Genomic DNA, 26239 nt, shown 5'->3' with positions numbered 1-26239 from the left:
GCGCAACTTGAGGCCATTTCCTCTTGTCCTGTCACTTGGGAGAAGAGACCAACACCCACCTCACCACAACCCCCTTTCAGTCGTTGGAGAGAGCGATGAGGTCTCCCCTCAGCCCCCTCTTCTCCAGACTGAACAACCCCAGCTCCCTCAGCTGCTCCTCATCAGACTTGTGCTCCAGACCCCTCACCAGCTCCGTCACCCTTCTCTGGACACGCTCCAGCACCTCAATGTCCTTCTGATAGTGAGGGGCCCAAAACTGAACACAGCATTCGAGGTGCGGCCTCACCAGCGCCGAGTACAGGGGCACGATCACCTTCCTACTCCTGCTGGGCACACCATTTCTGATACAGGCCAGGATGCCGTTGGCCTTCTTGGCCACCTGGGCACACTGCTGGCTCATATTCAGCCGGCTGTCAACCAACACCCCCAGGTCCTTTTCTGCGGGGCAGCTTTCCAGCCACTCGTCCCCAACCCTGGAGCGTTGCATGGGGTTGTTGTGACCCAAGTGCAGGACCCGGCACTTGGCCTTGTTGAACCTCATACAATTGGCCTCGGCCCATCCATCCAGCCTGTCCAGATCCCTCTGCAGAGCCTTCCTACCCTCCAGCAGATCAACACTCCTGCCCAACTTGGTGTCGTCTGCAAACTTACTGAGGGAGCACTCGATCCCCTCATCCAGATCATTAATAAAGATATTAAACAAGACCAGCCCCAAAACTGAGCCCTGGGGGACTCCGCTTGTGACCAGCCACCAACTGGATTTCACTCCATTCACCACGACTCTCTGGGCTCGGTCGATACCTGGCTGTGAGAGGCAATGCCAACACCTCCTTGCCAACACCATCCACGTCCACCACCAGCGCCAGCTCATATCTCTTCACAGTGTTGGAACACAGGGTGACCTGGCGGAAGAGAAGACCATCAAATACTGCATCGCTCCCAAAAGCCATTGTCCATGTGTGGTGTCCTCCAGTTCTGCTTCCACAGGAAGGAAAGAGAGGATTTTGCTCTAATTCTTCTGCTGGTCCATGTACAGAGCACAGGCTCTGCAAGTAATAAAAGTCTTCTGACAACGTCTGCTTTGTTAAATACACCGTGCAGTTATCAGGGTATATACAAGGTAAATTAAAGCACAATTAGACTAATGCTCTACTCACCACTGTATTAAAATTAAGGGACCAATTTGTAATCTTGACTACAATAGCATAAATCCAGAGGAAATCTGCTGACTTGAACGGAATGAGTACAGCTTTATGGGGGGAAGGTGAGAGCAAAACGTGGCCCAGCAGATGCTGTGCAGTTCACGGCTGCCAGAGCTTTTTCAGTCCCCATTGGAGATCGCTGCAGTGAATACAGCTCCTTCTACTCAACAGGACAGGAGAAATAAGACCGGGAAGAAAGGCAAACTGCTTTATACAATGACATCTCTCTTTTTAACAGCCACCTTCTGTTCTCATTCTTCCTCTGCCCACTTTAAATCAAAGAAATCGCTCTAAGCAGCTCTCAAAAACACAGGAGTGGCTTCTGTACTTGACTATATGGTACCAGACCTTCTGCTTGGGATTCTGGAAACAAAACAGTGCTCCTTCTGAAACGTCCCAGAGTAACCCAGCCAACAAAAGCCTAACACTAATGCATATATCTTACTCGCATTATGCTGGCAGCACTAAAGCCCTCTCATACATCAGTGAAGCTTCAGCTCCACCTGCTAAAGCACGTATGGCCGGACTCTTCCCATACCTCGATATCCATGATGCCCTGGGAGTGGATGGTCCCTCTGCACGGTGTTATGGTAAATTCAGTTGGCTTGACGTAACCCTGGGCTCCCCTTCTCCAGGATGGGGGAGCATTGTCCGACATTTGAACAAAACTGCTAACGCTGGGCTCTCCTGAGCCGTCCCCAGGAATGCGAAGGGTGAAAGTCATGGGCACCAAGGAGGTGTTAGTGAGGCGACACGACAAGGTGCGAGGGAAGCCTAGGAAAAAAACACAAATATGAATTTATGCGCCAATTATCCCATGATTCCTGGTGTGAATATTCTGTTATGATAAAACTGCACCTGGAGTTTAGCTCTTCTCAATCTGAATTAGAGCTAATTGACAAGCTAAGCAAGGAATTAGTCGTCACTTAAGCTCCCTTTTATGCTGATCAGAGATTGCTTCCTCGGCAATGGCCACTCTTAATGATGCCGAACACCAGAATTTCGTCTCTCTAACTGAGGACTGTTCTCACATGCCCCTAAAGCAGCACCAATTATTTCTCACTTACGAGCGTGCATCCAGACAGACCATTGATTCGGAAAATTCAGTCCATAAAATTCCCTGTTAACTTTGCGAACACTCCCACAGTTTTCAATATATAAAAGCAGTGTATTGTCATCGAGGAGAAGCTCCAGTAAGAGAAAGGGTGGATGCAGTGGGATACCACAGCACGATGCAAAGCACTCTAATGCAGTTTCTCTAGGCAGCATCCTTAAGGCATCTCCTCTTTTGGGGTAACCAGACTCGGCTCGTGACAACTTGCAGCCCACTTCACAGGAGGCAAGCCTGATGCTTGCTTAGAAAATTAGCAGGAACCATGTCTCACCTTACCTAACAAACGGGGACATCACATCCATGCTGCACACTGGCTTTGGTTACTGCCCGCAAAGGTTTACATCACTTTAGCTTGGATACTTGCTTTCCATAATGGAAAAGCAGTGATACAACCACACCTGGTGGGAATGTGCTGCAAAGACAGGACATCAGCCCACAACCTGCTCCGGAGTGGACATCGGGCTTGGCTGGCCACCTCTGTGAGAAGGAGACATCTCCCATGGCCTGCTTACCAAGCGTTACTGGAATACGGGTGGGGAGGAAAACCATCTGCAGACACAGCGGATCGTTCATCCGTGCCCACCAACAGTGACCACTGCCCACCTCCAGCAACTACTCCAGCAAACAAAAAGGACAAACACAGACTTCACAATCCCAAAGGAGACCGAAGTCTCCAGGGGCAGACAACAGCCAGCAGCAGAGCTAAAAGAAGCAAAAATACAGTAGCTGCCTTCAGCTCAAAAGGCCTTATTAACGAAATCAGATTAAAAGGATGAATCTCCTATTACATAACCAGATTTCCGCCTGGTGCGTTTCTTGTTTTATTTATTCAAAAGGAAATAAAGAAGTGGCAGAGTGGTGATGTAGGGAGGGGAGGAAGCAGCTCAGGGAAGGCAATGAGTTTTCTTAGAAAGTCCATGAACAGCATGAAAACACAGAGGCATCCTGGGTGCAGAATGATAATGGCCCTTCAATCAATCCACAATTGATTTCACATTTCAACTTCAGAGCATCTCAGTAAAAAGCCTTTTGTGAGACGGAGATAGAGAACCAGAATCTGCATTTCAATGGAGACGCTCTGGATGCTCAGCCACCGGATCCATCAGCAGAGCTGGGCTTTTGGCAGGGAAGGAGGAGCCCAGATCTCGGAGGACATCAGTGCCCCATGCCGAGCTATTGCTTGGGCATATTACCTGGGAGGTGAGAACGAGGTGCCCTCACAGCACTAATTAACATCTCACACTGAAGGTCAGGTGGGAAATGGTGTCCTTGCCTTGCAACACGCACATTGACCCAGAGCAGCTACAGGCTAGGACGTGGCTTCAACTCCCTTCTCCTGCAGTCCCATCCCCTGGGACCTTCTGGCACAAGGATTTTCACAGCCATTCTGCTGCCAAGCATTGGGAGCTTGGGGCTGAACAGACTATGAGGGACATCAGAAAATACTGACTTTCTGTTCCTTTGGTCCTATCTGATCTCATGATGGCACAATACTGCCTAAGCAGCCAGCAGCCCTGGTTTTAACACATGGAAGGCTGCTATGGAGGAACACAAGTGACATGCTCTTATGTGAAGTGCTCTGTTTTGGTAACGCACAGACCTCTCAACCTATGCTCCAAGCCCAGGGCACACTCACCGAAGGAGACGTCACCAAAGCAGAGGGAAGGTACACTGAAATGAAAAGTCGGTCCGATGACACAGCCCCTGTGAGAACAAAGACAGGCAGAGAAGGCGTTGGTTTGGTTAAAGAGAAATGCAAAGTGTTCAGCTTTCGTTACCGCCCAGAGGGATAAATGCTGGTCTCAGAACCACAGCAGGTTTCAAATCAACCCGTCGCCCTTCTGCTCAGCACGGCATCCATGTGGGCAGGAGACAGGCAAAGCAAAGTGGTCAGCAGCTGATAGCTGCTGATGTGCCTTAGGGCACCATGTCAGGCAGGGTATGCCCCCAAGTTGCTGCTGGCCTGATGAAGGACCCTGAACAAGTGATGGCTCCGTGCCTCAGTTTCCCCATCTGTAACGTGATGACACAGAGGTCTCCACGCAAAAGTGGACCCATTGTACTAACTTTTCCAGCTGCAGGTTCTCTGCTTTGGTATTTCTTTGCTGGAACTGGTATTCCCATGGAGTATATGAACATCTTGTCCTCAGAGCATCTTGATCCACACAATCATTAGGCATGCAGGATTTGGAGGCATGAAGCCAGGGGAGCTCCCAGACACCCACTGGCCACAACAACAGCAGCAACAGTTCTACACAGCGGACAGCTGAATCTTGGGGGAAAGGATCAGCTTGTCACCAGTGCACCAGCTGACACATCCAAGAGCAACACACGTCTCCAACCACCGAACATGGATGTCCTGAAGCCATCATACCCATCCTTACATTCAGCAGCCAGGCTCCAAACTCCAAAAACTCACCAAAATCCACCAAAATCAGCACTTGGAGCTGCACAACATTCATTAATTTATTTCATGGCTGATGCCAATCAATGCCAGCTCTGCCTCTTAGTTAAAAGTCAAGGACCACAGTGAACGCTGCCTTCTAGTTTTAATCACAGGACTGCCACTGGCTCTGTTTGGCACATCAACAGACCCCAGCATCCCGCAGGAGGGACCTGCGTTCATCCGTGGTGTCTCATTTCCAGCATCCCTTTCTAAGCACCAAAGAAACAAGCATTCAGGACCTTGTAAGGTTGGGTTCCAAGTAAGGAAGAATCACCTACGGTTTGGGCATCTTCTGATTGCATAGTCAAAAAGCACTCAAAAACTGACTTTCAGGAGTTTCAATCCAACACTAATTCGCAGTTCTTGGAGCTGAAGCAGTTCCTGAGACTAAGTCAGGGAGCAAATCCCTGCTGCTGATGAAGTTCCCTCTCCAAGGACCTCACATAATCAGACCTAACCTCCCAAGCCCTAACAGCTTATTTTGGACGGAGCAAAGGGAGCAGGCATGTTTTCCGTCACAGCACTTGCCAGGAGACAATGGAAAACTACCTCCAAACCAACCATGACTGGGGATCACGCTGGGAAACTGCCAAGGATGAGCCTTGCCAGGCAAGCGGAGAAATGACTGCCATTTCTGCTGAGTGCGCTGTATCTGGGCTCAAGTGAGTTAACCTGAATGACTGCCAGAAGGCTCGGGAAAGGAGCCAACCCGGAGCCCTGTGCACCACAGCTGATAACAGTACAGCTTGTGAGAAAATGGGGGGAAAGGCAGTGGTTTTGGCAACCACCGTGTTTTACAGTAGCATTAAATAATGCACTTGCGAAGGGAGATCAGGGTCCTTGCAGAGCACGAAGGATAACACAAGGTGGGAGAGGAACCACTTCAACACTCATCCCCATTCCTTCCTTTGCAGCCCAGTGTCCCACCAGCCAGCTCACCTCCGTTCAAAAGAACTGGGAGTTTTTCTCCATGGAGGACTAAATCCAGTGCTTAAAACCTCCTGATGAGGGAGGCTCAGCTTGACCTGGTGGGTGGACATCTCAAAAGCTTTTGAAAAGCAAACAGCTTGACTTGTGGGGCTGGAGAATGAGAGATAAGGACTGGATAGGGATCCTTGAAACAAAGGCAAGGCAGAAATCAAGGAGGCAGATGACATGTCAGAAGAGTGGACTGCAATGGGAATTACTGCTGAGGGATAGGTGTACGGGAGCAGGTGGGCATGCTGGGGTACCCTCAGATGGGCTGCACAGGAGCCACCAGCCAGCAAGGAGGAATACAAGGATGGGGAAGAAATAAATAAAAAAGGACCAGCAATCCTCTTTCACTGAGACGGACGTGGTTTAGTGGGCTTGGTGGTGTTGGGTTGATGATCTTACAGGTCTTTTCCAACCTTCGTGATTCTGTGATGAGGTCTGCACCAAGCTCAGGGCCGTGCTGGCAGAACGGGGCAGAGCGGCCACAGAGAAGGGGAGGACGTGCTGGGCACCGGGAGCCAGGGCATCAGTGGGGGAAAAAGGACCACTTCATCTGGTTGTGGGGAAGCCAGAAGACAACTATCCTGCTGACAGCTCTTTCCTGCCCCAGGAGCAAGGCCATTGCAGGGCAGAGGCAGTGGGCACTACCCAAGAAAAACTGTATTCTACCTGTGATAAGCACATCTTTACAAGCGAAACCTGCCCTTGGCTCAAGGAGAAAGCTGCTTATGCTATAACATCCCATGACCAATTTGGGGGAGGGACAGAAGAGAATAAATTATTTGATTGTGAAATGTTCCCTCTTGATTTCCAAAACAAGCAGCACTTTCCCTCCAAACACAAAGCCAACATAATTGTTTCTCTACTGAGGTCAACAGACCTACTCACCACTCTTCTCTTGCAAAGTAATAACCTTGTTGTTCTTTTTTTATCCATTTCCCTTACCTTACTGGTAAAATCAACTGCAGACTCCTTTTGTTTCTTTACTACCTTGATCTAATGCCTCCCCACAGCAGCCGCCCGGGAGGCTGGCTGCCGAGCAGGCACAGCCAGCCCCAAAGCTCCAGAGCACCCAGCATCAGCTTCCCTGCCTACACCACGTTATCCCGCCAGCCCATGGTTAAGACTAGCTGGGACGAGTTCGCATGCTGCTGTGCTCCTGTGAAGCGAGCTTGGCCTCTCCTGTCATCAGCTTTTTTTTTTTCCCCCTTCTCCCCTTTCCTCGGTGAGGATTATCTTTTCCAAAGGCAGCAGCCCATGGGATGACGCCCAAGTCCTTGTGACAGTACTTGCTGCAGAGCTTCCCGTCTCCCGCATCAGCACTTTTCCGGCTGCAGAAAGAAGGTACTGTAGCACTTGCTGCACAAGAGCCGGGAGGACAGCTTGTCCCAGTGCATTAGCATGAGAAACTATGTTGATGCTGCTGCTGCTACCCATTTTGTATGGCTTATTAACAGAGGATTTTAAAAACACTGCTTCTGGCTGCAGAATCACCCAGGCTGGCCCCTCTCCAAAGCCCTCCTGGCCTTGCTGGGTGTTCGGTGGGACATCCCAGACCATCTACTGCCCAAAGCTGATACCATCACACTGTCTGCCATGGCCCAAGGGCGAATGAGCTACCTGTAGCAAGGAGTCACTTCAGCTCCTGGGTACCCACACAGGGCAGCAGGCATCTCCACACCTTTCCTGTCAAACTTTTTTCCAGCATGGGTAGCCACTTAAAGCCCCAGGGGCCTCACACAGAGATGTCAAAGGGTCACAAAAGGAACCTGCTGCTGCTGAATTTGGTGCAAAAAGTTTCCTGGAAAGTTACAGAGCCACCCTGCCTCAACCATGAAGGCAAAGCTGCTTCCCAGAGGAACCCAAGACTTGGAAAGTTAAACTGGGTATTGAGAGCAGAGGAGGCACGGTCATAGGTGGCCAGCAGCTCAAGGGAGGTGATTCTGCCCCTCGGCTCTGGTGAGACCCCCCCTGCAGCAATGGGTCCAGCTCTGGGGTCCTCAGCACAACAAGGACATGGACCTTTTGGAGCAGGTCCAGAGGAGGTCACGAAGATCATCAGAGGGCTGGAGCACCTCTCCCATGAGGACAGGCTGGGAGAGTTGGGGTTGGTCAGCCTGCAGAAGAGAAGGCTCCGGGGAGACCTTCCAGGACTTAAAGGGGCTTATAAGAAAGATGGGGACAGACTTTTTAGCAGGGCCTGTTGCGACAGGACAAGGGGCAATGGTCTTAAACTAAAAGAGGGCAGATTCAGACTCGATAGAAGGAAGAACTTTTTTACAATGAGCATGGTGAAACACTGGCACAGGTTGCCCAGAGAGGTGGTAGATGCCCCATCCCTGGAAACATTCCAGGTGAGGTTGGAGGGGGCTCTGAGCAGCCTGATCTAGTTGAAGATGTCCCTGCTCCCTGCAGAGGGATTGGACTAGATGAGCTTTAAAAGGTCCCTTCCAACCCAAACCATTCTATGAGTTCCTCTCGTGGACAATTACACTTTCCTGGCTGCTGCAATTGCAAGGTTCAAACTGGAGTCAAGGTGAAAAAGCCTTGGCTCTTAGTGCTAGGTGCTAGGTGCTAGGATCTGAGCCAAGACTAAGACCTTAGACAACCCCTTTTTTCTCTGCTCCATCATAAAATGAGGTAGGGGGGAGCTGATTACCCAGAGAGAGCTACAGATGTGCCCACCAAACTCCTATAACCCTCCTCACCTGATAGTCAAGGTCACAGGCTCAGGGGATCCATTCACACTGAAACTGAACTCTTCAGTGAACGGCCCCAGGATGGTGGAACTGAAGGAGATCTGGATGACCTGCAGCCCATCCGGCAAAATGGTGCCCTCCTGGGGGAGAAAGGTGAAGCAGGAGCCCAGAGCTGTAGCTGGAGGGACCAAGTTGAAGGAAGCATCGATGGCTCCTCTGTTAAACAGGACCGCCTGCAGCAGCAAGAAAGCAAAATGGAAATACATAAGGAATCTTCCTTTCTTAGACAAGGCTGATTTGTTTTCCCGTTAAACAATTAACATCTGTAAAAGGCAGAAGATGCCATGTGCTGCTGCTTGCCAGAAGCCAAAGAAAATGCAACAGGACAAGTTCTGCCTTTGGTTTTTTTCATGCAACGCAGTGATAACTTCATCTAAACAGAGTCACGCTGCGTTTATTCCACTGACACAGAGCAGTCCACTTTGACTTGCAGTGCTCAGCATCACCAAGTTGATTCAGACCCATCCCTAAGAGCAGCGAAGGGCGGTTGCAGCATTACTAGCGGATCATCACACAACTGCTGCTGCTCCAGATGAGCCCGGTCCTGCCAAGGGCAGAACACGTTCAGCTTCCATTGCAGCCAGCAAGTTTATTGCATGTAGAAGACACCTCAGACCAGCACTATAACCAACTAAGTGCTCCCCAACTCTGCTACAGCAGAGAATTTAGGGTTCAATTTAGGTTTCTTTTATTTTTTCTTTAATGCGATACTTTCTTAATCTTTGCTCAAACAGACATGTCAGGAAAGGATGAGCGTGAGGTGCATAGCAGCTCCATCTATTCCAAAGAATTTCTCTTTCCTAAATATTCACAGCCACCACCTAAGATTTTACCATTATTAGAATAAACTGCAAATTTAGAATCAAGCTGTATTTTGTTGAATACTCGAACTACTGCCTCTAACAAGTGACACAATCCCACAGCGTTTGTTGAGATTCAGCTCTTTTCGTGTTGGGCAAGAAACGCCCGCATCTGCCTGTGAGTACCAGCATGCTGTCAGTCACCTACAAACCTACCCAAAGCAAAGCTGTAGAGTTTCTGATTGCTGCAGGGTGAAATCCTGCCATTTCCATGGACTTAGCTATCTGCTTTCAATTTCTTTTCCCTAATTTTTCTCCTTGCAAAACCTGTCAGAAAAACTGAGACAGAAGCATAGAAACATCCCTTGTCTTTCAATTTTGCAGCTGCTCTTGAAAATATGCATGTATTCAAACTCCACAATGGTAACTTGAAAACTACTCTCTCCTCTCATGTGTTTTACACCTTCGTTACAAATTGCACTTAGGGATCCTACGCTGAGCTGGGGTTTACCTCCAGTCTAGCTGCTTAGGAAAGCACTAACAGCATCATCTACTTATCCACATTTTCTCAAGTAATGAAAATAAGAAATTGATAGAGAGAGAATCAATAAAGTAGCAGCATTAAAAATGCACAGAGAGCACAGAATTTTGGTAAGAAAACAACTTAATGTGTCCTTCCCTGCCATAGTCAAGATTTTGAAAGTGTCTGGCATGATGTATTGCCTCATTTTCTACCTCTTTCGCTTGCGCATTTTTTTTTTGCGGAAGACTTGACACCATTGGGGGGAGGCAAATATATAGAAAGTGCTTTGCTTTATTTCCAGAAATGCTTTGCTCTTTATAGTGCCAGAGATGCACCAAGTCTGAAGTGTGGTGAGGCACTGGTCGGCGAGGGGAAGCACTCCCAGTTTCTTTGCTGGGGACAGCTCGGAGCCAGGAGGCTGCACGGCTTCCCTCCGACTCCCAGGAATCGGTAGGATGCACTTAACTGAAAACTCTTCGCAAGGGACTTGAGTTCAAACACAGTAACTTTGTTCCAGCTGCTTTTTAAGAGCCAGAGTACAAAGATGCTTTGCATCTAGGGCTGAAACAAAAGCCTCTGGATACTTATCTTTTTGACCCAGCGGTGCCTGGGTCAAGGGGCTTTTTTGCATGAAGTCTCCCAGCTGACCTCAAATGGAGGTTGCCAAAAAGCAGGCATTAGGGCTTCCTAAACATATATACCTTTCAGACCCCATCAAAAGTATCCAGATTGTGTGAAACCCCCCACATTTGGCTATTATGTCAAATATTCCCTGCTCACAACTGCCTGAGTTGCCAGGAATCCCCCAGGTCCACGAGGCTCAGCGTTGCCCCGGGAGCCGTGAGGATCCAGCCCAACCCCTGCGAACCCCTCCTGCTCACCTCATAGCTGTGGGCCGATCCAACGAAAACCTTCCCGATGTCCAGCTGGTCAAAGTTGAAGTGGAGCCGGGGCCCTATGCCTTCCCCCTTGATGCGCAGGGGCAGCCTGGTCTCTCGGCCTGGGGAGAGATTGCCGTTTCAGTACAGTAATTCCCTCTGTTGTCCTGGATTTTCCAGCCTGCCTCAATGCTAGTCCCTGACTCCGGGATGGATGGGACCTGCTCTAGATGCTCTACGAGAGGATACAGGACCCTTCTCGGCCCTCAGGAGATATGCCCTTGGGCTGGTTTCTAATTGCGCACCAACCCCTTGGATCAGTTTCTAATTTAGCGAACAATTTGCACCCTGAAAAAGCGATGCTGAGTTTAAAACATGATCTCTGAATTTCTTCCCCACGCACTTAGACGAGCTCTGAAATCCATTCAGTGAAGGCACAAAGCTCACGAAACAGAACTGAAGATAAAAATACACCATCTATACTGGAGATGACAGCACAAGAGCCGAGAAGTACGAGCCCAAGCAAGGCGAAGCTCCCTGCTAAGGGCCATACGCACATCCGAGTGCTGCCTCGAGCAAGCAGAGCATCTCAGCCACCGCCTGTGCCCAACATACAGCTCCATACCTGGGAGTGACCCCAAGTCTCACCTCCTGCAGCAGCGCCTGAATAACACAGGGCTTTATGATCTCCAGAGAAGAGAAGCACTCACCTATTCCCACCACGATACCAGAGCTCAGCTTCGTAAAGACACCTTAGCTGAAGCACGCTGAGCAGTTATGGAAAACCAACCTCCTCACTACTGAGATGAAATAAGCCATAAACATACCGCGAATACACACATCCCTTGCTGCAAAGGTAACTGAGACCGCAAGGCTCATAGCTAAACTCCAAGATGCTCGTTCTCATCCATAAGTCTGCTAAGCCGACAAAGTGCAGGGTCTTCCAGTCTGAAGGCTCTTCTGAACCACCGGAGCAGCCCAAAGTGCCTGAATCCTAGCTGGAATTTCAGGTTGGGTCTCCCTGCCTTCCCATTCTACTCTGCATGGAAAGCGAGTAGCACAAGGAGGAAGAGAGTGCCCCAGAAGTTGTGTACAACCCTCACTGTAGCTTTTGTGCAAAAATATTCCTCTTGCCTTCAAGTTCCCCTGCTCACTGCTTAGTAAAGAGTAGGGATTGAAGGTTGCTTTTAGAAAAAAAGTCTTCTGCAGAGCTATTCGAGAACATCCAAACTGACTTTTTATTGGAAAGAGCAGCCCAGGTGTGGCAACACAGCAACTAGATCACAACTTGAAAAAACCCTCCTGGAACAGCCTTTTCAACAATTACTGACTTTTTGATCTCGCAACCATGGGATGAGGATGTTTGATAATGTCCAAAGCCAGAAAGGAAGAGCTAGGGATCTTTTGTTCAGTTCAACATTTTTAGCGTGCATCCAGCCAAAGCCCAGCTGACGCCAATGATAAGAGTTATGTTCCACAGCTCCGGCGCTAACAGAGGGCTCTGTATTTCTATTTCTCAGACACCGTAAAAGAGGCAGTATTGGGTGCTCACTGTCAAAAGAATTCTCCATCTTGCATCACGTGTGGCTTCATTTTAAAAACTCTAGGTCTAAGCCATGAAACCTCTTGGGAAATGGCAAAGATTGACAAGTGACAAGCTTTCGTCCATGACCTTGCTGAGACACACGTCCCATGGCCACTGTGATGGAAAAATCAGTGGCAGTTCTTCCCCTTCTGCAGTAGGTCCTCATCCTCTCCTGAAGGTCCAGGGAAACCATCCTTTCTTCTACCCCTACGCTGAACTTGAAACTCTAGGAAATCCCTGAAATCTTGCTCTTCCTCCGTCCAGGTGAACCTCAGAGTGGGCTTTTCCCAAAGGAGGAGCAGCAAACTAAACTACAGGCAGCATTCAGGAGAGCTGAGAGGAAGAAAGACGAGAGTACATCCTCCTCTTTGCTAGCAGCTGGGGCTTTCAGGAGCATCCAGCCTTTGCCCAAGGCCTGGGTACAGCTGGCCTGTGGCCCTGTGATGCTCCCACCATAACGTGTCCCAGAGCACGCAGACCAAGGGCATGGAGGAGCTACAGCCTCCTCATCCTCAATCCCAAATCCACACCTGGTACGAGAATTTGGATCTCAGGAGGAATAATACCTTGGCACGTCATGCAGGGTGTACAATTTGGCACTGCTGCCTTGCTTTCAAATCAAGAGGGGCGTAGGTGGCCCAACAGCACAGCACTTGGTTGCCAAAGTCCTTAACTTCTGCTGCTTTCTGACACTCAGTTTCTTGTTCACAGAACGTCCCCGTGTTTTGTGACTGGTTTTGAACACGATTCTCATCTGACCACGGCAATAAACAGGTTCACATGATGCAGGACAGATCTCTCACAAGGTAAGGGAGTGATTGTCATTTGGGATTTTGCTTCTCCCTGCAAGAGTGGCTCAGAAAGGGGTTTTGCAAGCTGCAACCTAACACAGTTCTGTGTGCAGACAAACCTAAAAATGAATTTTAGGTGTCTCAGCCCCCCACCATATGCTTCCTTCCAGCACTCACGAGCTCCAGCTTTATTTGCATGAATAACTAAGGAAGTTCATTTTGAGCTTAAATATTTGCCAAGAGCACATTTCAAACCACTTCTTAACTGCCAGCTTTGCAAGTTGCCCAGTGCTGATTAGTTCTGTAAATCCCCTGATCCAGAAGCATCTGCTAAGCAATTTATGGAGGCACCTGCAAAAAAAGTGGAGGCCAGCAAAGCCCCTTTCCAGTGGGGCATGAGATCCAGCTGCACAATTCACAGCGCTGCACTGGGGCAAAGCTTCCAAATATTCCCCGCGAGGGGCAGGCACGCCATCTGCACAGCACGCTCCAAAGGGATGTGTGACTGGCACGCCGATGTACGAGGAAGGCAGTCATGCTTCTCAGAGGAACCAAGAAGCAAGGTTAATTGACTCCCTAGTTAAAGATCGTTGTTTTCCTCTTTAAAGTCTTTTCGCACCCAGGGACCTTGACTCTGGCACAGCTTCCATCCTGACGACACAGTGGAGCAGCTCTGTTTTGTCACGGATGGGGAGTAGGGGCATCATTTAAATGACCTCCTCGACATCCTTTTCCAAGGAGCCAGTGGAAGAGTTAAGCTCTCCGGAGGGCCCGTCAGGGTCTTTCAAAAGCAGGATCCTCTTTCTAAATACAGATCATTTGCCCAGCTCCGTCTCCTGTAACTCCCAGACCAGCTCAAGGCTTGCATGCAAGTAGTTTTCCCATTTCTCTGCAACGAAAAAGCTCTCCTGGCACAACCCCTGGAGATCCCTGCAGCAAAGTGATAGACAGCCCCCCATCACCACAGCAAGAATCCCAGAGCTATGAGCATAGCACTGAGCAAGGAATCCCTTGGGAGCAACTTCTTAAATCAATCCTTGCCTTCCACAGCTCTAACAACTGCAGCTGGTGGGCAGGAAGACAGTTTGCTAACACAAGCCCTCTGTAATTACTGTAGGTGGCATTTGCCAAGTAAACCCTGCGCAATTACTGTATAAATAAAAAGCTGTTTCATGACATTTGTGTCTGTCAGCTTGGAGCGGTAAGGAAAGCAACAAAGCAGCTGGGTTAGTGATTTCAGCACCCTCCAAAACAGGAGCCTGGGTGCTGGAGGGCCACGGCTCTCGCACCTCTTCCATGGGGAAAACCATCATGTTCCCTGGAGGGAAATCTGACAGCCATGTCCCACTCAAAAAACACCTTAAGCAGCACCGTGCAGAGACACAAAGGAAGGACAAGGTAACCTGAACCACGCAGCCTGCTGCAAGCATTCCCTGCCCCGTGCTAGCACAGCAAAGGGATCACCTCTGAAGGGCAAAGATGGTATAACTCGGGTGGGTCAACAATAACTGCTCCCAGAAGAAGACCTGACAGCACTTCTGTAAGACAGGATGAGCAGAAAGCTTGTCTGGCAGACTGCTCGGACTCCAATTTCCAGGGAAGGCATTCACTCTGCTGAGTACAGCAAGGCCTGTGCAACGCTACCCGTATGCACCATAGACTCCGAGCCACGAGGTGACAATTCCCACGCAGGGAGAGAAGCACAGGCTGGCCAGAAGCGGTCCTTTCGCAGACACCCCGTGCTCAGCAGGGCTCAGTCACCTGAGGTCTGGCAGCATCGGAGGAGCGGGAGGTGATCCAGGGTCTGGGAGCACATTTGTAACTCAACTCCTGCTGCCTCAGGAGTCTGATGATGCATCCGTGTAATAAAGACTCATCCGGGAAGGAAACGGTCTATAGGGGCTTAGTGCTCATCCACAAAAGCTGTTCTGCTGTGTCCTTCTTTGGCATTCCCAGGCACCTCACAGCAGAGGAAACGCTGGCAAACCCATGGCATGAAAGCTTATCCCTTCACTGCTTTGGTTGTCTGGGATCAGTGATCCAAGCTCATAGCCAGACATCCCGAGGGCTGGCCGCGGATAGGAGACCACCTGGAAACCGCAGGGACAGCGGGCATGTGCCAGCCCTGCCCTGCTGACCACCCACCCTTCCCAGCAACTACACAAGAACCGAGGGGGCTGGAAGACTAGTTGTGCCTCGCCTTCACCGTGGGTAACAGAAGCAGGAGAAAGGAGCTGTACCTGAGATGTCACAGTAGACCGTCTGTTGATAGACTCTGGCTTCACGCGGTTTAAAGATCACCTTGATTTCAGCCGAAGAATTTGGCCAGACATCCCCCTCCTAAAACAGAAGCAGACAGCAAACCATTTATCTTCCAACGTTACATGTCTTGTTTTCAAGCCCAGCCCTGTAGCCTATATTTAGAGCATCAGTGAGGAGCAAGGAGCAAGCAACACTTGTCAACAAAATTTATAAGAGAGTTTGGAAGCAGCTGCAAAAAACTAAGCCCCTTACCTTTACTGGCACCTGGTAGAAGCATTTTGTTAAATTAGGGCTACAACAAAGCAACCAAACTGGCAATCAAACTCCAGCGAATCAAGCAGGATTTCTTCAAAGGTGCTAGCCAGTCTACGGAAAAAGGACCTCTCTCCTGCAGACCTTCCCGTATATCCCTGTATCACTATGGCTATGTGAACACTTCTGCTCAGATCAGAAGAGATTTAGCAAATCAAATGGATTTTTCCATTCTTAGTTATGAAGGTTCTGCCTCTTCTCCCCTTCACCCGTACATGTATTTAAATATATAACGTACTCCGGTGAGTTGGGGCGCTCAGCAGAACAAGCCCTCCCACCTGTGGATCAATGAAGAACAGACTCCTTGTCTATGGCTGCTTCTGCCCCGTGCCGTCAGCAGTCAGCCAGCACATAGGTTACAAAAGATCTGAGAATGAAATTGAGAGTTGGATGTGACCTGATTACCTCTGCAAGGTGCATGCGCTCCTGGTTCCCTGAACACAGGCTCCAACAATAAGAGATGGGATTTGCTTATAGCTCCACACCTCTTTCAACCAAAAATCAAACAGTTCTTTCCCTTGTCATGCTCAGAGATTGAAGCCTGGGCCATGCCACCAGTGCTTCTGCCAGGGTCTGCCGCTTCCTTGGGGTCTTCTCGCTCTACTTCACCCCCAAAGAGTCCTGGCACTGGTGCCCAGTCCCAGGGAGCCCTGTTGCTCAGTTTTGGAGGCATCCCTGGTTTGTAAAGGCTCTCACTCACTTCTTGCAGCTGCTTTAAACAAAGGCACCACTTACATCCCCTCAACTCCTACCATTACAAGCAGCTCTTCGTGCATTTGTTGACATAAATATAAGCACATCTGACAGCTGTAATAATACTCTACAAGGAATGAAAAATTTAGTTATAGAAGGAGACAAAAAGAACAGAGTTCTTTTTCTATCAGCAAAGTGAGGCTTTGATTCTGCTTGCTGCTGGGGATCCTCAATACTTTGTCCAGAACAGCCGTGAACCGACTGGAGCCTCCGGCGCTCCTGCGGCATAAATATTCAATAACTATAATACTTCCCATCGACTTAGCACTTATAGCTCAAAGGACAGTCCCCACAAAAATTAAAGGGCTGTGACATGGTGAGTTATTGGGCTGCAGCTGCAAATAATTCCCTAATGCACAGCCTGCTCGGAGTCAACAGAACAGAGGGAAGAACAGGCAGAGAGAACAGTTGCGAACACCAACCACCCATCACCACCACAATAATAAGAAAAGGCAAGTCTGAAAGCATAAAGTCACTTGGATTCCTCTCAAAACCTAGAGCAAACACATTTGCCAGACCAAATGTACTTCGTGTTTCCCCCCAGCAAGCGACTGGATGAAGATGAAGCCGCCTTCTATGACGACACGCTTGCTTGAGGAAGCAAGATGGGGACATCAGCCTGCAACCCACAGTCAGCGTGCCAGGTGTCAGAGCCTTTGGGTCCCACAGGGATGCCGCGTGGACTGAGCGCCCACAGAATTATCTCAGATTTGCAGGAATAAAAGCATTCCGGGTGCTCCAAACAACAGAAGCTCTGCTACGTCTGGAGCTTGCCTAAGCTGAGGCACTGAGAAAAACCACTCGGATGATAGATTTCCCTGGCTTGGCTAATTAGAATTGAGTAACTCGGCAGTGCGCATCACCCAGCAGCTCCCTGTGTGTTCAACAGACTGAATTCAGTGGTCTCGCCCTGGGCAGAGCATCCCTGGGGAGGGGGCATGCACTAGGCAGCTGCTGGCATTTGCTTCAAGCCCAACGCCTGTAGCTGAACACAGATCTCAGCTCACCGGCGTTCTACGCTTCTCCTTAAAGGGTGCTGCATGGGCTGAGCTGCCCAGCGGCACCGTCTGATCCTCCAGCTGCTGTGATCCTCTGCCCAGAGAGCTGCAGAGAGCCCTCATTCCTGCACAGCAAACAGTGCCTTGCCAGCACCATCAGCTATGCAAACACTTGCTGCTGCTACGCTGAAGCGGTGGTGATCTTTGACGTCTTCATCTTAGAGAGGGGCAGAAAGCAGGGGAGGATAGCACATCCTGAGCCTTAAAACCAAAACACAGGCAGGCACTAAAAGAGGACTTCAGCAAGGAGTGGGAGTGAAGAGAGCCCAATTTCAGAACAACCACCCACATCACACCAAGGGGAAGTCTCCATTTGCTCCATAGAGCCCCACGGGCCAGACAGCAAAGCCGGGAGAAGGTGTTTGAATGAGACAGGACAGAACCAGAGAGGCTGAGGGTGAAAACTGATGCCAGGATTTGACTGGAGGTCTGCAAGCAGGCTTACGAGGGCTGTGCACAGCCAGACTACCAGGGGCACGCAGCTTAGAGTTTGTGCTGGCTGTCAGACGGACGATGCCTACCGTAAACCGAGCATCCCATTTGCTGGGACGGCGTTACTGCTTTCAAGACTTTGGGACCTATCTCAAAAAGCAGAGTGAGATTTATACCATGTCACCATTTAGTGCGATACTGGCTGCTCTAAAGCAGGAGTTCATACGAACAGGTTCCATACAGCCAAATCATTCCTGGGAAACTCAGACAGCATCCTTCCCTCCACCGAGGCCAGGAAACAAACTTCTCTGAGCCTAACGCAGCAGTATCAGTCTTTCACGTCAACGATCTGACAAAGTACTCTTTTGCTGCTGGCTTCTGCTGGATCGCAAGCTGATGGTACTCGCTGGTATATTTTATGTGCCACAATCAGATATATAGGCCCTGCAGACACTTCAGGCCAGTTTGGTTATTACTCAGAGCTTGACAGAGGCAATACATCTCCCATTAATACAATTCACAAGCAAAAATGAAGCTAAGCAGGAAAGGAAGAGAATTCAAAAGAACCATCGGCCTGATGAATATGTATCTGCTAACAACGGGCACTCTTCTAGCTGAGCGAGTTTAGCTGACTTTGGGATTCGATGAATTCCAATGCCGGCACATCTGTGACAGAAATATAACCGACACGGTGATCTTACCCCATTGTTTTGGAGCACAGTAACAGCAATATATCACGGAGGCAGCGACAGGGACAGAATTGACGGGGCGGGGGACCTAGGAAGGCGGTGCAGAGCCAGAAGGCAGGGACAGGAGTGGGAGACGGTTCAGAAGCAGCCTGTGCTCGATGCTCACGACAGCTCTGCCTTGCTACGAGCTGCACCCACATGACCTGTCCAGCTCTGGTCACTGCCAGTTGAGCTTTGGGTGAACAGGACTAGGATGGCAAACTTACCTGTTCCCCCGCTAAGCTCTGGCAGTCAGACAGGCAGATACTCTGCATGCCTGAGCCCCTAACGTGACTTGCACGGCGACAATCCTGACTGCAGCGGTGAATATACACAGGGAGACATTGTGACTACAGCAGGGAGAAGGGAATAGAAAGAGAACTTCATAAAAAAATTCAGTAAATCTCACTCCCCCATTTTACAACACACCAAAATGGAGGCACAGCAAGGCTTTCACTCACCGCAGAGTCCACCCAGGCTACTGCGGGACTTCCAATGCTCCTCTCAGGGCAGCGAAACCTTCCAGGAGCTCCCCTGGCAGGGCAGCACCGTTAGCCCCAGGCGCTCCACCGAGGTTCCAACATACAGAAGGACTAAGGGCTGAATCCTCAAGGCCTGAATGCCCTCAAGTGTTCAGGAGAGATGTGGGAGTATTCACACTATATAAACTTTCTATTTCTAACTTGGATCATCTACAAGGAGCCTCGGGCTACAAAGCCTACATCCCCTTGAGTGCAGAAGCTGAACTGCCCAGGTTCTCCACCACCCCGGGACACCTGAGGTTTGTGTCAAGGGCAGGCAACGGGGAAACCCCTCCTCCCCAGAGTAACATAAAAACCTTTGATAGTCCTCACGCCACTCCAGTGGTGTACTAGCCCCAGGAGTGCACGACTACACGCTATTTCATAGTCCAGAGAGCAGCCTCTGCACATGCCCTGGGCTCTCTGCAGGCACCGAGCTCCATACCAAGGGCTGCCCCTCAGAGGAATCCCTTCGGGTCTTCGCGGCTTTGGATTAACCTGGTTTGGGACAACAACGCCCACACTTAGCCTGTTCTCAGGGGACACTGCCTCTTGCCACGAAACTGCCTTGTGCAATACCAAGTCCGCTTCAATAGCCTTTCTCTCTCTCTCTCTCTCCACCATAGGACCTGTCTCCATTCAACTCTTGCCCCCACCTAACCCCCGTCCCCCTGCCCCCCGTAGCACACACATCTGTAACAGGCACCAGGTAGCCGGACGCTGGCAGAGCCAGCAGCGATACCCTGCCTCCCGCTGCGTGCCAGGCCTTGCACCCAGCAGGACATCTCAGATCAGCTCCTGCGGAGAAAACCATGCCCACCTCCATCTTTGCAGAAGGTACTTGGAAACCAGCTCGCAGATGAAGGCTGGCAGGGAGCTGGCTACCCCAGCCAGGACTCGCTGTCCAAGGCTCCCTCTGCTTACGGACAAGTGGGCACAGAAGGCAGGAGGGTGATATCGGGGCTTTGCAATCTGCTCCGGCTGCCTGCTGGTCTCCATGTGGGATATGAGACACTGGTCGGGACACAAAGCCCTAGTTGTCCTGGCCTCCTCCCATTCCTGCATCACCGTTGCTGTCGGAAGGGGAACCGGAGCTGGGTCAGTGCTGGCAGGGCATATATCCGACTCTGGAAGTTGATCCTGGCCCAAGATAGCCCAAAGTGAACATCAAAATGGGGAACTGCCACTGCACCAAAAACCACAGCTTCAGCAAGAACCCGGGAGAACACTGCAAGTGCACATCTCCAAACAGCAAGGGAGTGGAAGTGAGTCCCTGCAGGTGTTACTTGGAGTGCCCGAGATCCTGGTGGGATGATTTGCTCAATACCGCGAAGACCACAGTGATGGCTGCAATGCTGCCGGGATCTCTCGGTACACTGTATAATTAACCAGTGCGGGAGGGAGCCTAGAGCTTTGTGCCGATGTCATGTCTTCTTTTACAACCTAAACAGACAAACCCCCCTTGCCGGGGAAGATGCCTTGCCACGCTCCAGGAAGCCATTCAGTGATGCACCAAGATCCTGACAAGGGACACATCTCCATACATCTGAGGGGCTGCTGGATCCCAAAGCACAGTCACATGAGACGCCTCTAAGGCACCAGGAGGAAACAAACCTCCGGACTAGCAATAAAACCCAGCCTTCTGTATGCATCAGCACAGCTCTCTGGAACGATCCTAATGCCGCATCATTACTGGAGCCTTGCGCTCATATCCCCACTCCCAAGCAAACCTGCACCAGCAGTTAATAGATTCAGTCTCTTCGGCTCCCGATGCGAAATCGCCATTCGGCAGGATCCAATGTATTTGGGCGGAAACTTTTGGCAGTACATCCACAGATAGCTTCCCTCTCCTGTCAGTGAAGCTATAAGCCAGATCGTTTGACTCCAAAGGTGGAGAGCAAGAAGAAATAATCAGTTACACTTTCTTCTACTATACCATAGCTAAAACAAAGTCTTTCAAGACATAACTAGTCTGGGAAATTTCTGTCATTTCTCCCTTCATTACTGCTGCATCTTAGACTATCAAACTAGAAAAATACTCTGAGTTATTTCTCCTGTGAAATTAAAATAGGCTGTTGAAGAGGTTCCTCACATTCCTGCTACCCCACAGGGAAGAAAAGAGCTGCTGGTTAAAAGGATATGCTTCATTACCCACCCTTGCAGGCTGCTGCTACATGCCTAAGAGCCTCGGGACGCCTCAGGAGCCAGCGGTCTGCCTGGGCTAGCGTGTTCTCTATAGGATGGCAGTTGAGTCAGAGCACGAAAAACTACCATGGATGCTAACCAGGACAGAAATAAAACATATAGTGCTGGGAACAGGATATTGCAACGCTTCTGGCTTCATGTCAGTCTCAGACAGGCTGCAACTGGAAGGTGGCAGAAAATACAGACAGTGGCTGTATGGTGATACAGCACAAAAACTCCAGCTGTCGTACCCTGGCTTTGCTACAGCGTAAAGCAACGTGATACGGGAGGGGATAACACACCATGACTCACAGCTCCAGAAGTGATGTCTATGCAAGAGCCCAACCGTAAATACTTGCAGATCTTATTTTCCCCCCCTCAGGCCCTAAATAATGAGAATCCGCTAGATATCCACCAACCTGAATAAGAAAAAGCCTGTCTTGAACAGCTGGGGACGACCAACTGTTGCCAAATCCCCTACTTGCTTTTGCAGAGGGGGAAGGCGAGCCACGGAATGGAAATCGCTGCTCAAAGTGGACAGAAAACCAAAGACAGAGCTGGCAAGAGAAGTACCAAAATGCCACCCAAAGCGCACCCTGCTAGTTCAGGGCATTTAGGAGAAAGGCAGCGCCGAAGCAAACATCTGCCTCTTCCCATAAATAACTGAACCCCTGGAGACAGTCTCTTCTGCCAAAAACTGAAGTGCTCTGTAGTAACCTTTCATTTGGATGGGGACCAGCTTGGTCCCCCAGCTGAGGTGGAGATTTGCAGGAACAAACAACACAGTTACCTCCCAGCCCAGCCTCTGGATCAACAACACGAGCAGCTTCATAACCTGGACATCTCGAAGACCACCTCCCTCAGCTCAGAGCTAACACATGGCACTGAGGAGTCACTACCAAGCAGTCACAGGACAGGGAGGACTTGTCAACGTCAGCGCAATAGTAACAAATCCTTGCCCTCCCTTTCCTCTGGTTTCCATTTCCAAGGAGTCAGCACCCACGAGTCTGCAATGTGACTTACAGCTCAGCTGTGCTGCGGAGGGTGCAGCAAAAAGCAAGGACCTTCTCCTTTGGTAGCCACCTGGGCTTCTATCACAGCTGCTTCTGCTGACATAGCATGTGTATTTGCAAAAATAAATTAAACCAAATTCGAGATGCACTCAGAAAGTCAGAGTTGCGTAACAGCTTGTTTCCCACAGGCTTGGACGGCTGCTCAAAATGTTCATGGCCACGTGGTAATTCCAAAATCACTGCCTCCTCTTTTTTGTTATTATTTTCACCAGCAAATTAACCCTATACACACTGAAGTCACCTGCTGCAGCTTCTACAGATAGCAACACCTGGAAAAAACAGCAGCTAATGGTGCACTTACACAGCAAAGCTTCTGCACAAGCCCTGCAAAGGCACCCTGCCCAGAAAGCATTTCCCAGACCGCTGTCCCTCCATCAGCTTCCTAACCTCTGGAAGCAAATGCTTCCTCCAGTCACTTGTTACAAAGGTTTGATTATTTTTATAGGGTGCTCTCAGACATCACAGGTGATAGGTGGGAAGAAGAGAGCAGCCACTTTGGGCCAGAAGGTCTGTGAGGCAGCAAGGTCCCAGCTTTGGGGGGGCTCTCCAGCACGTTCACACGGCAGTGCAGGAAGGGTGTCTGTCCAAGCTAAATGTTACAGGGCTGTCACTGGAGAGAAGGTTGTGGAAGTCAGTGGCGGTGGATTTGTAGATTCTACCTTTGATAAAAAGGAGAAAATACTTGCTATCTTTTGAGGTAAAGACACCCAAATGTCAGGCGGGAGGGAGAAGACAGACATGAGCAAAACTCCGAGCGTGAAACTGATTGTTCCGTAAATAATGGAAATAATGGAAATCAAAAGGTTGATAATGCTGGCCAAGGCAGAAGGGGAGAGACCCATGTAGTAGCCCACTTATATTCAGCCCTGGAGCAAACTGTGTAACATCACCATAGCCATTCAGGAGATGTTTCCACTCAAGACCTGAGGCCAGGCTACACTTCATGTCCGTACATCATTACATGGAGTACCAGCACGCAGTACTGTGGGCAGCCAGACTTCGGGACCTCACCTTAACATATGTAATGCATCAAGGGTGGGTCGAGCTAGTTCTGGAGACATATGCCAACTGTAACGAAGCAGGAGCCCTGGGACACGCTCCAAAACCAGCTCTAATGCACTGCAGGATGCCCTTCATGCTCAGCTGATCAGCTCCCACCCTCCACAATACTCCTACAGCTCTCACTCTATCTCTTGGTCACACCATGCTGCTGCCAGCTACAGTGGTGTGAAACCGCAGCTGTGCTGACATTGCTGGCTCTTCAGCCTTAGATGGGCTCTAGGAACAACCAAGAAGAGAACACAATCCCCTTCCTTGAAAAAAAACAAGAAATTATTTTCACCTATTTTAAAAAAAAGAAGAGGTTGGGTTTATTCTAGGGTTTACTCCACGATGAGAACGGATTTTGCACTGCTCAGGCAGCAAGCATTCTTTGTCTCAGACCATGCAAATACTCAGAATCAGAGCTCTGGTTAATTGAAGGACATGGGGTTTTGCTTGCAGAAACAGAAAAGCAAAGAATGTTCTGTACTTATGTACAATACAACTCAAAAAGACCGTTTAAACCTGCCAGTCTTGTGTCCAGGCTCACAGATGACCCTGGATGGGAGATTCCGACATGGTGTAAGTCCAGGTTATACAAAGTGATTGGTATTTCCATGATTAAACTTGGGCTGAATTTGGCCTCCTTTCCACAGAGGACCATTTCATTCTTCAGGTCAATATGTGAACTGACAGTGCTCTAATACCCTTTGATACTCCCCATACAGTATGCGTGAAGGTGTGCCCTTACGTATAATAACCGATACCTCTGAACACTAAGAGCACTTATTTATAGCCCTTGCAGTAGCTCAGCTTTAGGCAGGCTCTCGCTGCCTGTCAGGAGCCCGCAGTTCAGAAGTGGTTTTTGTAACAAGCTCTCCCAGCCTCGCTAGAAACCTGATGTTTTCTCTCGGCACATCAAGGCAGCTGATGCAGGGATCTGCCAAGTGACCTCATTCAGGGAGGAGGAAGAGGAGGAGGAGGGGAGGTTCTCAGCTACAGCTTACCATCGGCTCAACGGTGAAGATATCATCTGAGAAAAGCATGGAGTCTCCTTGCACCTTTGCCCTCTGGTTCTGGAAGGTGCGGGAGAGAAGGGAAAGGCGTTCTCGGAGAGCGGGGTCCACCGTGCACTCCTTGAGGATGCAATTCGTCTTGTCCTCTTCCTGCCTCTGCAGCCTGCGACACAGCCTGCGGTCACAGGGAGAGACAAACCAAACAGATAATTCAATAAGCAACATATTTGCAGAGACTGCCGGGTAAGTGCAGGGGCAGCAACGCACTCAGGGAGGAACAGCTGCAGCTCAGCAAGGGGCTGACCCCGAGCCATGGGGTCCCAAATGGCTCAGATGATCACTTGTTGCTCGCTGGCGCGGCAGGTAGTTTTACAACACACTCACAAGTTAAGAAGAGGTTTTGGAAAGCTAGCAGCCCTCAAGAGAGCCTTCCGGCTCAAAGGCGCTGCCGCAACTGATGGAGAATCCACCAACCTCAACTGGCTTTTCCCACCATAGAGCTGCTCGGGGGGAGGCAGATAAAGATGAAGGAGCACCCGTTGCAGGGCTTCACCAGCAAGGGGAGAAGCACCTGGGGTACAGCTGCAGGTTACTAGCATCACTCTTTTCCCTTCCTTTTCGGACCTGCGACGATAAGGAAACAATCTCTGCTCTCTGTTCCCTATACGGCCTTCCAGAGGAGCCCAGAGCACTTGACAAGCAAACTAATGAATTCAGGCATCACACCCCCTCGGTGAAATTAATGGGTTTATATGCTTGCAAACAGAGGCCCTAGGAAAGGAAGGGACTTTGCCCAGCATCACCCCATAAAGAAGTCAGGACCAGCACCTCTGAATCCAAACCCTTCAGTCAAGCCTTGAACCACCTTATTTTTTCCCTTTTTTGGCCTTCTCTCCAGAGCTGTGACACCGTTACTCTCTCCCTTACTTGGTAGTTGTAGCAGAAATCATTCTAGTGTTTCAAGATCGCAACCAAGAGATGAGAAGGCAGCACTGCTACAGAGCCACTGCTTCCAAGCTGGCATATTCCTGTCCCCACTTCATGCTCCAGTCCCCTGGCCATCAGGAACCAGCAGATGACAACACGGGGGGGGATGAGCGAAAGGCTCCCTATGCAACAAATCGAGGCAGTGTGGTATAAACAGGAGAGCGATCATCACCCAGCTAAATTCAAACACAATTAGAAAGGAAATACAGTCATGGATGTTACTAGCTGCACGCAGACAGAGCCTCGGGCAAATGCCGTCACCAGAGCCAAAAATACTTGCTTTGGCTAGCTCCCTGTGGAGGGCGATGGAAATGGTTCTCCGTGGCTGACCTGCAATGCCGCGCATTCGGGGGGCTTCCAGCCACTGAGATGAGCAACCCTCAACTCAACCTCAAGGGACCATAATTCCACCATTACATCCCAGAAAGTCCTGCAGGAAGGAGACGATCCAGGTCTTTTTGGGTCACATCCCAGTGCAGGGTCCTGCCTTCTCCCATGAAAAAGTCCTCCCTGCTCCAAGACCTCAAAAGCTTCTCTGACACCAGGACAGCGGCCTTAGAGCTATGACCATCCCTATGACTTCCAAGTAAGGAAGAACAAAACCTCCTGCTCAGACTTTAAGACACAAACTGGCATAGAGATCAAATGTAATTGGAAAAAAAAAATAAAAATGATCAGGTTGAAGTCGACTGGGGGGAAACCTGGATGCTTCTGAGGGGAAAGAGGATCACTCAGGGTCCAGGCTGAGACAGGCAGCTGGGAGAGATGGTAAAGGAATGGGCCAGGGAAGTACCAAGAG

General features: G+C 49.9%; 1 protein-coding gene across 1 annotated transcript in view; it reads right to left on the bottom strand.

Annotated features, from left to right (window-relative positions):
* The window catches only part of LOC132319035 (hydrocephalus-inducing protein homolog), a 148933-nt gene that overhangs the window by 88456 nt on the left and 34238 nt on the right, over positions 1-26239 (bottom strand). Inside the window, exons 8-14 of the mRNA XM_059828440.1 lie at positions 24445-24628; positions 15314-15413; positions 10701-10819; positions 8446-8669; positions 3953-4020; positions 1741-1976; positions 802-902 (exon numbers count right to left, since the gene is read on the bottom strand). Of these exons, the coding sequence (XP_059684423.1) occupies positions 802-902; positions 1741-1976; positions 3953-4020; positions 8446-8669; positions 10701-10819; positions 15314-15413; positions 24445-24628 (1032 nt within the window). The remainder of the gene's footprint in view (positions 1-801; positions 903-1740; positions 1977-3952; positions 4021-8445; positions 8670-10700; positions 10820-15313; positions 15414-24444; positions 24629-26239) is intronic.

This window comes from Gavia stellata, chromosome 23 (assembly GCF_030936135.1).
Source record: "Gavia stellata isolate bGavSte3 chromosome 23, bGavSte3.hap2, whole genome shotgun sequence".
Lineage (NCBI taxonomy): Eukaryota > Metazoa > Chordata > Aves > Gaviiformes > Gaviidae > Gavia > Gavia stellata.
This window is presented reverse-complemented; position numbering and strand designations above follow the sequence as displayed.